Genomic DNA, 12,585 nt, shown 5'->3' with positions numbered 1-12,585 from the left:
TTCGAGCAGAACTCAATGATATCGAGACCAAAAGAACTGTGGAACAGATCAACAGAACCAGGAGTTGGTTCTTTGAAAGAATTAATAAGATAGATAAACCATTAGCCAACCTTATTAAAAAAAAGAGAGGGAAGACTCAAATTAATAAAATCATGAATGAGAAAGGAGAGATCACTACCAACACCAAGGAAATACAAACGATTTTAAAAACATATTATGAACAGCTGTACGCCAATAAATTAGGAAATCTAGAAGAAATGGATGCATTCCTGGAAAGCCACAAACTACCAAAACTGGAGCAGGAAGAAATAGAAAACCTGAACAGGCCAATAACCAGGGAGGAAATTGAAGCAGTCATCAAAAACCTCCCAAGACACAAGAGTCCAGGGCCAGATGGCTTCCCAGGGGAATTCTATCAAACGTTTAAAGAAGAAACCATACCTATTCTACTAAAGCTGTTTGGAAAGATAGAAAGAGATGGAGTACTTCCAAATTTGTTCTATGAGGCCAGCATCACCTTAATTCCGAAACCAGACAAAGACCCCACCAAAAAGGAGAATTACAGACCAATATCCCTGATGAACATGGATGCAAAAATTCTCAACAAGATACTAGCCAATAGGATCCAACAACACATTAAGAAAATTATTCACCATGACCAAGTAGGATTTATCCCTGGGACACAAGGCTGGTTCAACACTCGTAAAACCATCAATGTGATTCATCATATCAGCAAGAGAAAAACCAAGAACCATATGATCCTCTCATTAGATGCAGAGAAAGCATTTGACAAAATACAGCATCCATTCCTGATCAAAACCCTTCAGAGTGTTGGGATAGAGGGAACTTTCCTCGACATCTTAAAAGCCATTTACGAAAAGCCCACAGCAAATATCATTCTCAATGGGGAAGCACTGGGAGCCTTTCCCCTAAGATCAGGAACAAGACAGGGATGTCCACTCTCACCACTGCTGTTCAACATAGTTCTGGAAGTCCTCGCCTCAGCAGTCAGACAACAAAAAGACATTAAAGGCATTCAAATTGGCAAAGAAGAAGTCAAACTCTCCCTCTTCGCCGATGACATGATACTCTACATAGAAAACCCAAAAGCCTCCACCCCAAGATTGCTAGAACTCATACAGCAATTTGGTAGCGTGGCAGGATACAAAATCAATGCCCAGAAATCAATGGCATTTCTATACACTAACAATGAGACTGAAGAAAGAGAAATTAAGGAGTCAATCCCATTTACAATTGCACCCAAAAGCATAAGATACCTAGGAATAAACCTAACCAAAGAGGTAAAAGATCTATACCCTAGAAACTATAGAACACTTCTGAAAGAAATTGAGGAAGACACAAAGAGATGGAAAAATATTCCATGCTCATGGATTGGCAGAATTAATATTGTGAAAATGTCAATGTTACCCAGGGCGATTTACACGTTTAATGCAATCCCTATCAAAATACCATGGACTTTCTTCAGAGAGTTAGAACAAATTATTTTAAGATTTGTGTGGAATCAGAAAAGACCCCGAATAGCCAGGGGAATTTTAAAAAAGAAAACCATAGCTGGGGGCATCACAATGCCAGATTTCAGGTTGTACTACAAAGCTGTGGTCATCAAGACAGTGTGGTACTGGCACAAAAACAGACACATAGATCAATGGAACAGAATAGAGAACCCAGAAGTGGACCCTGAAATGTATGGTCATCTAATATTTGATAAAGGAGGAAAGACTATCCATTGGAAGAAAGACAGTCTCTTCAATAAATGGTGCTGGGAAAATTGGACATCCACATGCAGAAGAATGAAACTGGACCACTCTCTTTCACCATACACAAAGATAAACTCAAAATGGATGAGAGATCTAAATGTGAGACAAGAAAATAGAAATCATAGAAGAGAACACAGGCAACACCCTCTTTGAACTCAGCCACAGTAACTTCTTGCAAGATACATCCACAAAGGCAAAAGAAACAAAAGCAAAAATGAACTATTGGGACTTCATCAAGATAAGAAGCTTTTGCACAGCAAAGGATACAGTCAACAAAACTAAAAGGCAACCTACAGAATGGGAGAAGATATTTGCAAATGACCTATCAGATAAAGGGCTAGTTTCCAAGATCTATAAAGAACTTATTAAACTCAACACCAAAGAAACAAACAATCCAATCATGAAATGGGCAAAAGACATGAAGAGAAATCTCACAGAGGAAGACATGGACATGGCCAACAAGCACATGAGAAAATGCTCTGCATCACTTGCCATCAGGGAAATACAAATCAAAACCACAATGAGATACCACCTCACACCAGTGAGAATGGGGAAAATTAACAAGGCAGGAAACCACAAATGTTGGAGAGGATGTGGAGAAAAGGGAACCCTCTTACACTGTTGGTGGGAATGTGAACTGGTGCAGCCACTCTGGAAAACTGTGTGGAGGTTCCTCAAAGAGTTAAAAATAGACCTGCCCTACGACCCAGCAATTGCACTGTTGGGGATTTACCCCAAAGATTCAGATGCAATGAAACGTCGGGACACCTGCACCCCGATGTTTCTATCAGCAATGGCCACAATAGCCAAACTGTGGAAGGAGCCTCGGTGTCCATCGAAAGATGAATGGATAAAGAAGATGTGGTTTATGTATACAATGGAATATTACTCAGCAATTAGAAATGACAAATACCCACCATTTGCTTCAACGTGGATGGAACTGGAGGGTATTATGCTGAGTGAAATAAGTCAATCGGAGAAGGACAAACAGTGTATGTTCTCATTCATTTGGGGAATATGAATAATAGTGAAAGGGAATATAAAGGAAGGGAGAAGAAATGTTGGGAAATATCAGGAAGGGAGACAGAACATAAAGACTCCTAACTCGGGGAAACGAACTAGGGGTGGTGGAAGGGGAGGAGGGCGGGTGTTGGAGGGGAATGGGTGACGGGCACTGAGGTGGACACTTGACGGGATGAGCACTGGGTGTTTTTCTGTATGTTGGTAAATTGAACACCAATAAAAATTAATTTAAAAAATATAAGAAATAATTGACTGTAAAAGCAAACAATCTGTTTTTTAAGAGGCCAGATAGAATTTACAGAGATTGAAAATGTAAAAATTAAAATTAAAAATTCAATGGGTAAGTTAAATGTTATAGTAAAGACAAGTGAGAAGAAAATTGGCAAGCTAAAAGAGAATTCTGAAGTGATACCCAGCATGAGGCACAAAGAGAAAAAGAGATTTAAAAAAAAAAAAAAAACCATGAGAGGACAGAGTGTGACAAACAGCTCATCAGAGTTCTGCATGGGGCTAAAGGAATGGAGAGGGAAAATATTCAAACAGGTAAGTCAGAACTTAACAAAATTAAGAAAAGACAGGAATACTCAGATATAATGTAAGATTGGGGGAAAACATCCACACTTAAAAGAATTCTAGTGATTCTACGATTCTATGCTGAATAGTAAAGACAAAAAGATTTGAAAAGACAGAGTGACAGAGTACCAGCTGACATCTCAACTGAATCAAAGACTACAGGAGAATGCCTTCAAAAATGCTCTGAGAAAATAAGTGAAATTAAAATTGTACATTCAGTGAAACGATCTTCCAAGAAAAACATTACTCCATTAAGAGGATCTACAAAGTCAAAAGTTGATTCTTTGAAAAGAATATCAAAATCAATAAACTTCTGGCAAGAGAAAAAAAAAAGTAAAAGCAACAAAATTAATATCAGAAATGAAAAAGAACCCATAGCTACAGGAAGTTTAAAAAACTGATAAACAAATAATATAAGCCTCCCTCTGAACTATCATTAAACTATCAAAAGAAATTAAATCATTAAACTATCAAAAGAAATTAAGCATGGTCTAAGTAAGGGGGAGATACACCCTGGAACTTGACAAACATCCTCAAACCTGTATGAAAGAGTGAAAGACCATAGGAACAACTGGATAGGAGAACCTACCCACCAGATCTGAAGTCTTTGTAAAGCTCTTTAGACCATGGAATATTGTGGGTCCTAGATAAATTGATTAATATCCTAGGCAGCAATAAGAAAAGGATAACTAGAAAGTTTATAAAAGCCATGGGTAGGCACTTTATACAACAACATGAAAGGCCAATGAAATATTGCCTTGATAATTAATGGTAATAATTGAAGAAATGAAAATTAAAATTATAAGAGATACCAACTTATATCCCGTGTATTGACAAAAATAAGATCCTGTGTTAATGAGGATGTGGTTTATGGAAACTCTTCATACAACGCTTTGAGATTTATAGATTGGTGCAAATCACTTGGGAGAAGAATTTCAGATAACCTTACGGTTAAGGAAGTACATGTCTTATGAATTATTGTTACTCTAGAAACTTTTACAAATGTGAACCAGAAGTCTTTACCAGGAGAATATTCACTGTAGCTTTTTTCTTTCTTTTTGCAATAATGAGTCTTGGAAATAATGTAAATGGCCATTTAAAAACAGTAGATAAATAAACTATATTATCATAAAGCATAATACTTTTTACAACAGTGAAAATGAAAGAACTACAGGTATAATCATCAACAAATATGAATCCTACAAATAGAAATTTTCACATAGATAAAGCAAATTGGAACATTATAAACATTGTGTTAGTATTTATATGAAAATATAAAACAAGCAAATTAAATAGGTCAGTTGGAAATACATATTTAAGGTTAAGATGCTAAATGAAACCAAAGAAATAATAAACATGAAATTCAAAGTATTGGTCACCTCTGACAGTAGGCAGAAGTATACAATAGGGGTAAGTTCTATTTTTCTATCCAGAATGGAACACTTCGTTAATATTCATTTGGCATTTCATTAACATTATTTATTTACTAGGAAATTAAAATATAGAAAAAATAAGCACAGGACAAAAATGGATAGCACGATGAATTCCCTCCAAGTGCCTACTTGCATAATCACTACAAAAATGAAGTAAAAAAATACTCAGCACTGTAGAAACTATGTCCTCCTGTCCTCCAGAGGTAATCACTATCCTTATAGATTTGAATCTATGCATGCATCCTTGAACCCTATTGGGGTTTTTTGCCCGTTTTTTTTTTTTTTTTTTGACTTAACATGAATGAAATCATACAGTAATTATTTTGTGTCTGGCTTCTTTGGTCCACATTATGTGAGTAGATTCACACACTTTGTACCTGTTGTTGAATATCTATAGTTCTCTAATTTTCACTATTGTATCATTTTTTGTTGCATGGATACATCACAATGTCTATCCCTTCCACTGTCAGTGGACGTTTAAGTTCTAGTCTGGGGCAGCAATGAATAATGGTGCCATATAGTTATGTCCATGTTTCTTTATATACAACATTGATAATGCTAAAAAGACCAAATATATGGTTTGTCTATTATTTCATATGTATTAAATATTACATAATAATAAATATTGTAAGAAGTCTTCTTTGCCAAATTAATAGGTAATAAATGGTACTATTATCTCAGTTTTGCTTGGTTACTATGGGTGGTGAACATTTTCTTTCATATTTTAATTTGGATGTTATTCTTTGTGAATTGCTATTGATGCTGTTTGCTCATTTTTTTAGACTGTATAGTACTCTTTATTTTTGATTTGCAAAAATCATTTATGAATAATTACATTAATCTTATTAGTGGAAATATTGTTTTTAAGTTTGCCCCATTTTGTTTTTTTTACCTTTAAGTTTTTTAACAGTTGGTTTTTAAATTTTATTTTTTATAATCATAAATTAAATATGTCACTGCAACAAACTCCAAAAAACTAAAAAAAAAGAAACAAAAGAAACAAAATTAAAAAAAAAAACCCTAAGATATAAATAAAGATTATTTTAATCCTCTCTTCCCAATTAACTGTTGTTAGCATTTTGGTGCATGCCTTTTGTGACTATATATATGTGTGTGTGTGTGTGTGTGTGTGTGTATTTATGTTAACTATATATGTTAATTATATATAATGTATACATATATTTACATTATATATTAAATGCATATATGTATATATACTTACATATGTATATATATCAATATGTAAATATATATATTCACACGTAGTTTTGCAAAAGGGGGTTATTTTTTCTGCCTAATAGAGCAGTTTTCCCAATAGGCATAGTTTTACACCAGCATTTTTAAATATTTTAATGCTGTTTCATTGTATACATAAGCTAATCGTTCATTCAACAAATATTTATTGAAAAAAAACAAATATTTATTGAGTCCCTTAGTAATGCTGTATATATCAGCATCGTTTTATAGACATAAGGGGCAAAACATGCACAGAACTCCTGCAAAGGTGGAGTTTGAATGCTACAGAGGAAGATATACAGTAAACAAACAAGTATCTCATGTAATATAAGGTAACCATAAGTATGAGAAAGAAAAAAAGCAGTGGATAGAGAGTAATGAGGATGTTAGAGTAATGAGTATAGCAATGGGTTGAAATGAGGAGCGAAGGTACTCAAGGAAGGCCTCATAAATGAGCAAAAACATAACAAGTATGGGAGCCAAGCATGCCAATGTTTTGGGCAAAATCATTTTAGGCAGAGAAAGAATAAATGCAAGTTCATAGCACAAGGCTTACCAAGGGAAAAAAAAAAAAAAAGCTATTTGACACTGGTTAACATCTAGGTTATTTCCAAATATTTAAAATTTTAAACAAATTTGAAGACACCATTTTTGTCAAGACTTTCTAAATTCTTGCAGATGTTCTTTTCTTCCCCTTAATTTTCAAGCCCTTTTTCCCTATTGTATATCTTCATGGCTATGTTGATAGGAAGATATAAAATCATATATAAAAGGACATTATCTTACTCCCTCATCTTAATTCATATTTTTAGAGGAAAAATAAAAGTGTTATGGAGGAAAAAAGTTTTTAAGAAATATTAAGAATATAAATGTTTCGGGCACCTGGGTGGCTCAGTGGTTGAGTGTCTGCCTTCAGCTCAGGTCCTGATCGCCCAGCCCTGGGATCAAGTCCCACATCAGGCTCCCGGCAGAGAGCCTGCTTCTCCCTCTGCCTATGTCTCTGCCTCTCTCTGTGTCTTTCATGAAAAAATAAATGCAATCTTAATAAAAAGAATATAGAATATTTAAGAAATATTGGAATATTGGATGTTTAATTTAGAGGGGAATTTTTAGAACTAAGACAAAAAATTAAAATGACTTGCCTTTAATTGTACTGCTACTTAATACTTTCTTTTTATGCCATTTTAATATGGAACCTTTAATAAAACCACTTAAAAATAATAACCTTGACACATATATATATATTTTAAATCCCCTTAGGTTGCTGATGCCAGGTCTTTCTCAGGACCTTTTAATGTCTTGCCTGTGAAGATAAAATGGAGTAACATTGGCTTTCATATCCTTCTATTTGATCTGGAAAACCTGGTTGAACTTTTACTGCCAACTCCAATCTGTGACGTTGACCCTTCCAATTCCTTCTATGGTAGTGAGATCCTGAGAAGAGCCAAAAGCACAGTGGAGAAGAAAACATTGACGCTGAAAAGAAATAAAACTGCTTGTGGTTCTCTGTCAGCAGAAGCGCAAGCCAAGCCTGTTGTTGAAAACCCAGCCCAAGGAGATAATACTGTCAAGTTCTTAGAAGAAAGTGATGGCATTAAAAGGCAAAAGAAAATGAAGAACTCCAAGAAGATGCACCCTAAGCCATCAAGAAAAGTGGATGCCAACATCACAATAGATGCGGCTAAATTGTTTCTATCTTGCTTTTTGCCATGGGGAGTGGATAAAGAATTAGATAATCTCTGTATTAAGCATCTCAATATTTTAAAGCTTCAGGATTCTGTTTCTTTAGGACTTGCCTCAAATGAAGATTGCTTCTCATTGATGCTGCCAGGATGGGATATATGCAATGCTGAAATGAAAAAAGACGATTCAAAAGTAAATTTATTTTCCGAAAAAGTTTTGGACTTGTCAAATAAATACACGTCCACTCTTCCAAATCAGGTTGGGATGCCAAGAGGTCTGAAGAGTAATTGTGATTCTTTGCAAGAGCCAAACACTCTAGTTTATTTATTGGGCAGACTGTTTGTAGTTAGTAAGTTAGTTAACATGCCTTTAGAGTTCGCATGTGGAACTGCCAGGTAAGACATGCATAAAGATCTTGACTATTGTTATTTGGGACATTAAAAAAAATTATCATTATTTGCTACATTCAGCTCTCTAATCACCCTCCCTCCTTTCCTTCCTTCCTTTCTTCCTTTTTGGAGATGAAGAGCGAATGTGCAACAACTCCCTTAACTCAAAACACATTTAAGAAAATCTTCCTCTTTGGGACTGGAGGATAATTTGGGCAATAAATCTATATATTTGAAAATGTATTCATTCAACAAATATCCATTACTCTCATAATATGTGCCAGGAAAATCATAGTGCTGGGTGCTGAATGATTTAATAGATAGGTAGAGAGAGAGATAGATGATAGATAGATTGATTCATACACACACCTTAAAATCCATTTTACTTGCTGTGAATTAAATATGAACAAAGAACATTTAAGTAAATGTCAGTGATAATGTATTTCATATATCATCGGAAAAAGTTTTCAAATTTCATACCTCAAATCCTACCATTTAATTTATACTTTCACGTGTTAAACTGGAGGAGGCTATCAGTAATTCATTTATAAAAAGTGCAGATTAGTAAAAATAGCTATTGTTTTTTGAATGTTTAACATCTATTAGTCATCATGTAAGTACTTTACTTACATAATTTCATTTAATATGCAAACTGGCATATAGGTGCTATTATTTTGTTCTTTGTAGAGATGAGGATATTGAGTCTTATGGAGAGAAAATATCAACTCCAAGATTAATTCAGCTCCTAGAGGCTGATTCAAAGCTGACCACCAGTCTAATTCTGGAGCCTAATTCATTATTAATCTTAACTCTGTGGGTTTACCTTCTTCCACTGCTAGAATTCAGTATAGTTTTTCAGAGTCTGATGTTAGAGGATTGAACTCAAGCACTCACTGCATATGTCCTTAGCACTAGCCTACAGAGGAACTATAAAGAAATTTCTCATTTGGGTAGGAACTAATTCAAATGATAAAAATAATACACATAAAATAAATGGAAAACACTGAAGTAGGGTAAATGAATGAGGAAAAAAATCTTTGTCACATAAGTAAGTATTTTGGTGGTTGGAGTAAAGAGTAATTAGTGAGAGATGAAACCATCGGAATGCTTTTACAGAAGAGACATTGTTCTCACTATCCAATATATCATGGTAAATGGTCCTTGACATTTCCATTCTGTGATAGGAGCTCAGTTCCAGGCACTGTATGATCGGCACAGTTTCTGCCCTTAGTGGGCCTACAGTATGGTAACAAGTCTATGTAGATTATACAGGATTCAATGTTATGATTCCATCCATTAAAATGCTTCTATACTATAGGGTTTCCCATTTTCTGTTCTGTGCCTTAATAAGAAGGAAGTAGACTGATAAATTTCTGTGATTTGTATACTTACTCTTCCTCTATTTTCTTGTTTATTTACATATATCTATATATGTATACATGTATAAGATTTTCCTCTATTTCTTTTATTCTATTTATTTATATTTATATATATTATATATAATTTCTTCTATTTCTTTTCTTATGTTTATTTATATAAATATAAACAGAAGAAAAATATATATATACATTTATATGTGTGTATATGATATATGTACATATATGTATGTATAAATTTCATATAGGCTTTTAGTTTTCTCTTCTATTACTAAGAAAATTACAAAGCATTGAAAATATGGTAAGAAAAAAAAAGTGCAGTCAGCCTAGAGCCTGAAAACCTGGGAATAAATCCTGGTTTTGTTGTTTAACTAGCCAGGTAGCTTTAGACAAGTTACTTAGCCCCTCTGGGCCTTGCTTTCCTCATTTAGAAAATGAGGTGGGTGGGATAGATCACCACTAAGATTTCTTCAGATTCTTAAAAACCTGGGTGCTAACAAATTCTGTTTGCCTAATCAGAGCCAGTGAGGGACTTTGTTATTGTTTGATGGAGGTTTTCATTCTGAGTTTGCTCCTGATAACAGAGTACAAAATGTAGAGGGTGTTTCTGGGGCCCCGAGGGGAGATTATTGGCTTTCAGCCTGCCTTCCACTAAATAGCCTAAGTTGCTGCCATCCATTACTTAATTCTTTACAAAATTCATCATTAAAACAAACACATTATTGAAGGAGTTGTTGGGATTAGAGACTGCCTCCCAAAATCAGTGACTTCAACTTTGATCTGCTGTCAGACTGTGTGTCATTTTTTAGGAAGTCAAAATAATATGTAGGACTTGTCACACCAAATCTTTCCAACAGATTTGGCCATTTCACTAACATTTCACTGTGGTTTTGAAGGTTGAGAAATCCTTGTGTGCTTAACAACTGAGTGCATGACCTAACTGTATTTTAAGATAAGAGCCATGAGTATATCCCTAAAGAGTATCTGAAAGTTCCTATAATAGAATCCCTGGCTAGGGTAAAGCCTGCCTTCATCAGGTCCTTACACTACCTGGGAAGAACTCTGGCAGATGCCAACATATTAGAATTCAAAATATATTACATTAGTCACAAATTACATGACTTAACATAGTGGGGCTCCTCCTGGAAAAGTGAGTCATAAGGTAAATTCAGTAAACTAAGATTCAAAACTGGGATTAAGATTTTAGGTAGGAACAAAGTGGAGAATAAGATTTACCAAAGAGATTAAAGTGGACAACGTTGCTAAAAATAATTTGTGTTCAATTCCTGAATTTTTGGTCATGCACTCATTTTTAAAATTTATTTCTAAAAATACTTTCCATATATCATCTTTAATGATATCCTTTATTTTTCCCCCCACAGGTCTTTCAAAATGGAATCTGTGCACAACAAGGCAAAAAGTCCTGGGAATGAGATTTTGAATATTTCAAGCTTCTATGGTTACTTACGAAATGGTAAGGGACTCACAGATATAGTCTGATATTTTTCCTCTATAAAATAGAAAATAACTAGTCTATCTATAACTGGATCACATGCTACAATTTAGAATGAGCAGTGTTTGCATTTATTGTTTGATTTAGTTTGCATTTCACATGGCTATACTTTTGTATTCTGTATTTGAAATATATATGATGTTTTTATTAAAATAAATAACATTATAAGACAAATGATCTTTGAAATGCCTGTAGTCTAAAATTTTCCAGCAAAAGAAATATTTGGATATTAAATTAAGGTCACATGTGATTTATGGGGAAGGTTATTACATCAGTATCTTTATTACCAAATAAATGATTATTATATTAGAGAATTTTATAGCTTTTTCAGAAGGTTATATAATGGTCCTTGAATTCTTCTGAGTAATAGTCTTGGTGTTTAGGTTTTCTTTTGAAGCCAAATAGCTAATTTATCCTCAAAACCTCCTTCTCTAAATCTTTTTCATCTCAGTAAATGGCAAAACTGCCCTTCTAGTTGTTCAGGCCAAGAACTTTGGTGTAATTTTGACTTTCTCCTTTTTTCAAAACCCACATCCAATCTTTTAGTAAATATATTGATTCTACCTTCATGATATATCCCTGATTCTGACTGTTTCTCTCTACGTATGTGACCTCCCCACCCCACTCGGGAGCCTTCATCTCCCCCTTCCTGGACTACTCTGGAAACCTCCTAACCACTCCTCTGCTCCTATATCTTCTTCCCATACTCTATTCACAATCAAACAGCCAAAATGACCTATTGGAAACTAAGTCAGAACCTTATCTTCTGTTTAAAATGTTTCAGCAGCTTCTGTTCCACTCCAAATAAAAGCCTAAATAAATAAATAAATGCCACAGTCCTTAGGATAACATATAAGGCCCTTTATAACCTGGCTGTTCTGCTTCTGCTATTGCACACGATGCCAATCCCATCTGACCTCATCTCTTTGTACTTATCCCTTGTTTAGCATGTTCCAGCTACATTGGACCTTTTTCTCTTACCCAAACAGACAGGCAGGTCTTAGGGGCTTTGCACTACTCTTCTGCTGCCTGAAATGCTCTTTCCTCAGATCCCAGAGGCCAACCTGCTGCATCCTGCCTCCACCTTACATCTTTCATTGTTGCTCAAATGCCATTTTATCAATGAAGGTGCCCTTCTTTCTCCTCAGCACACTCTGTCCCATTCCCTGTTTTACTGTTTTCCATAATTCTTTTCACTCTCTGATGTAATATCTCTCTTTTCATTTGCTGTCTATGTCCTGCTACTAAAATGTAAGCTCCATGGGGATTATTATTTTTTTATGACAGCTTTATTTACTACTGTATCCCTAGTTCTCAGAACAAAGACTTAAAGGAATTAAGCAAATACCTTTGGATTAATGGGTGAATAGTAAATAGAACAATCATCTTGGAAATAGATGGCTGAGGTTTAAGATCTACTTTTGCCACTTACCACTTATGCAGCTTTGGGCATGTTTTTTACTCCTTTAAAAGCAGTATTTACTATATTTGTAAAATGTGAATAAGATTCTAGACTTGGTGTGCATGGTATGGTGTATCCAAAGTTGTGCAGTATATGATCGATACATTTAGATGCTCTGA

General features: G+C 34.7%; 1 protein-coding gene across 1 annotated transcript in view; it reads left to right on the top strand.

Annotated features, from left to right (window-relative positions):
- WDR72 (WD repeat domain 72) overlaps window positions 1–12,585 on the top strand; it is a 227,726-nt gene that overhangs the window by 123,289 nt on the left and 91,852 nt on the right. The window contains exons 15-16 of the mRNA XM_025994816.2: window positions 7,304–8,121; window positions 10,874–10,965. Coding sequence (XP_025850601.1) covers window positions 7,304–8,121; window positions 10,874–10,965 — 910 coding nt within the window. The remainder of the gene's footprint in view (window positions 1–7,303; window positions 8,122–10,873; window positions 10,966–12,585) is intronic.

Source organism: Vulpes vulpes, chromosome 15 (assembly GCF_048418805.1).
Source record: "Vulpes vulpes isolate BD-2025 chromosome 15, VulVul3, whole genome shotgun sequence".
NCBI lineage: Eukaryota > Metazoa > Chordata > Mammalia > Carnivora > Canidae > Vulpes > Vulpes vulpes.
Note: the sequence above shows the minus strand (reverse complement) of the source record. Positions and strands in the feature narration are given on the sequence as shown.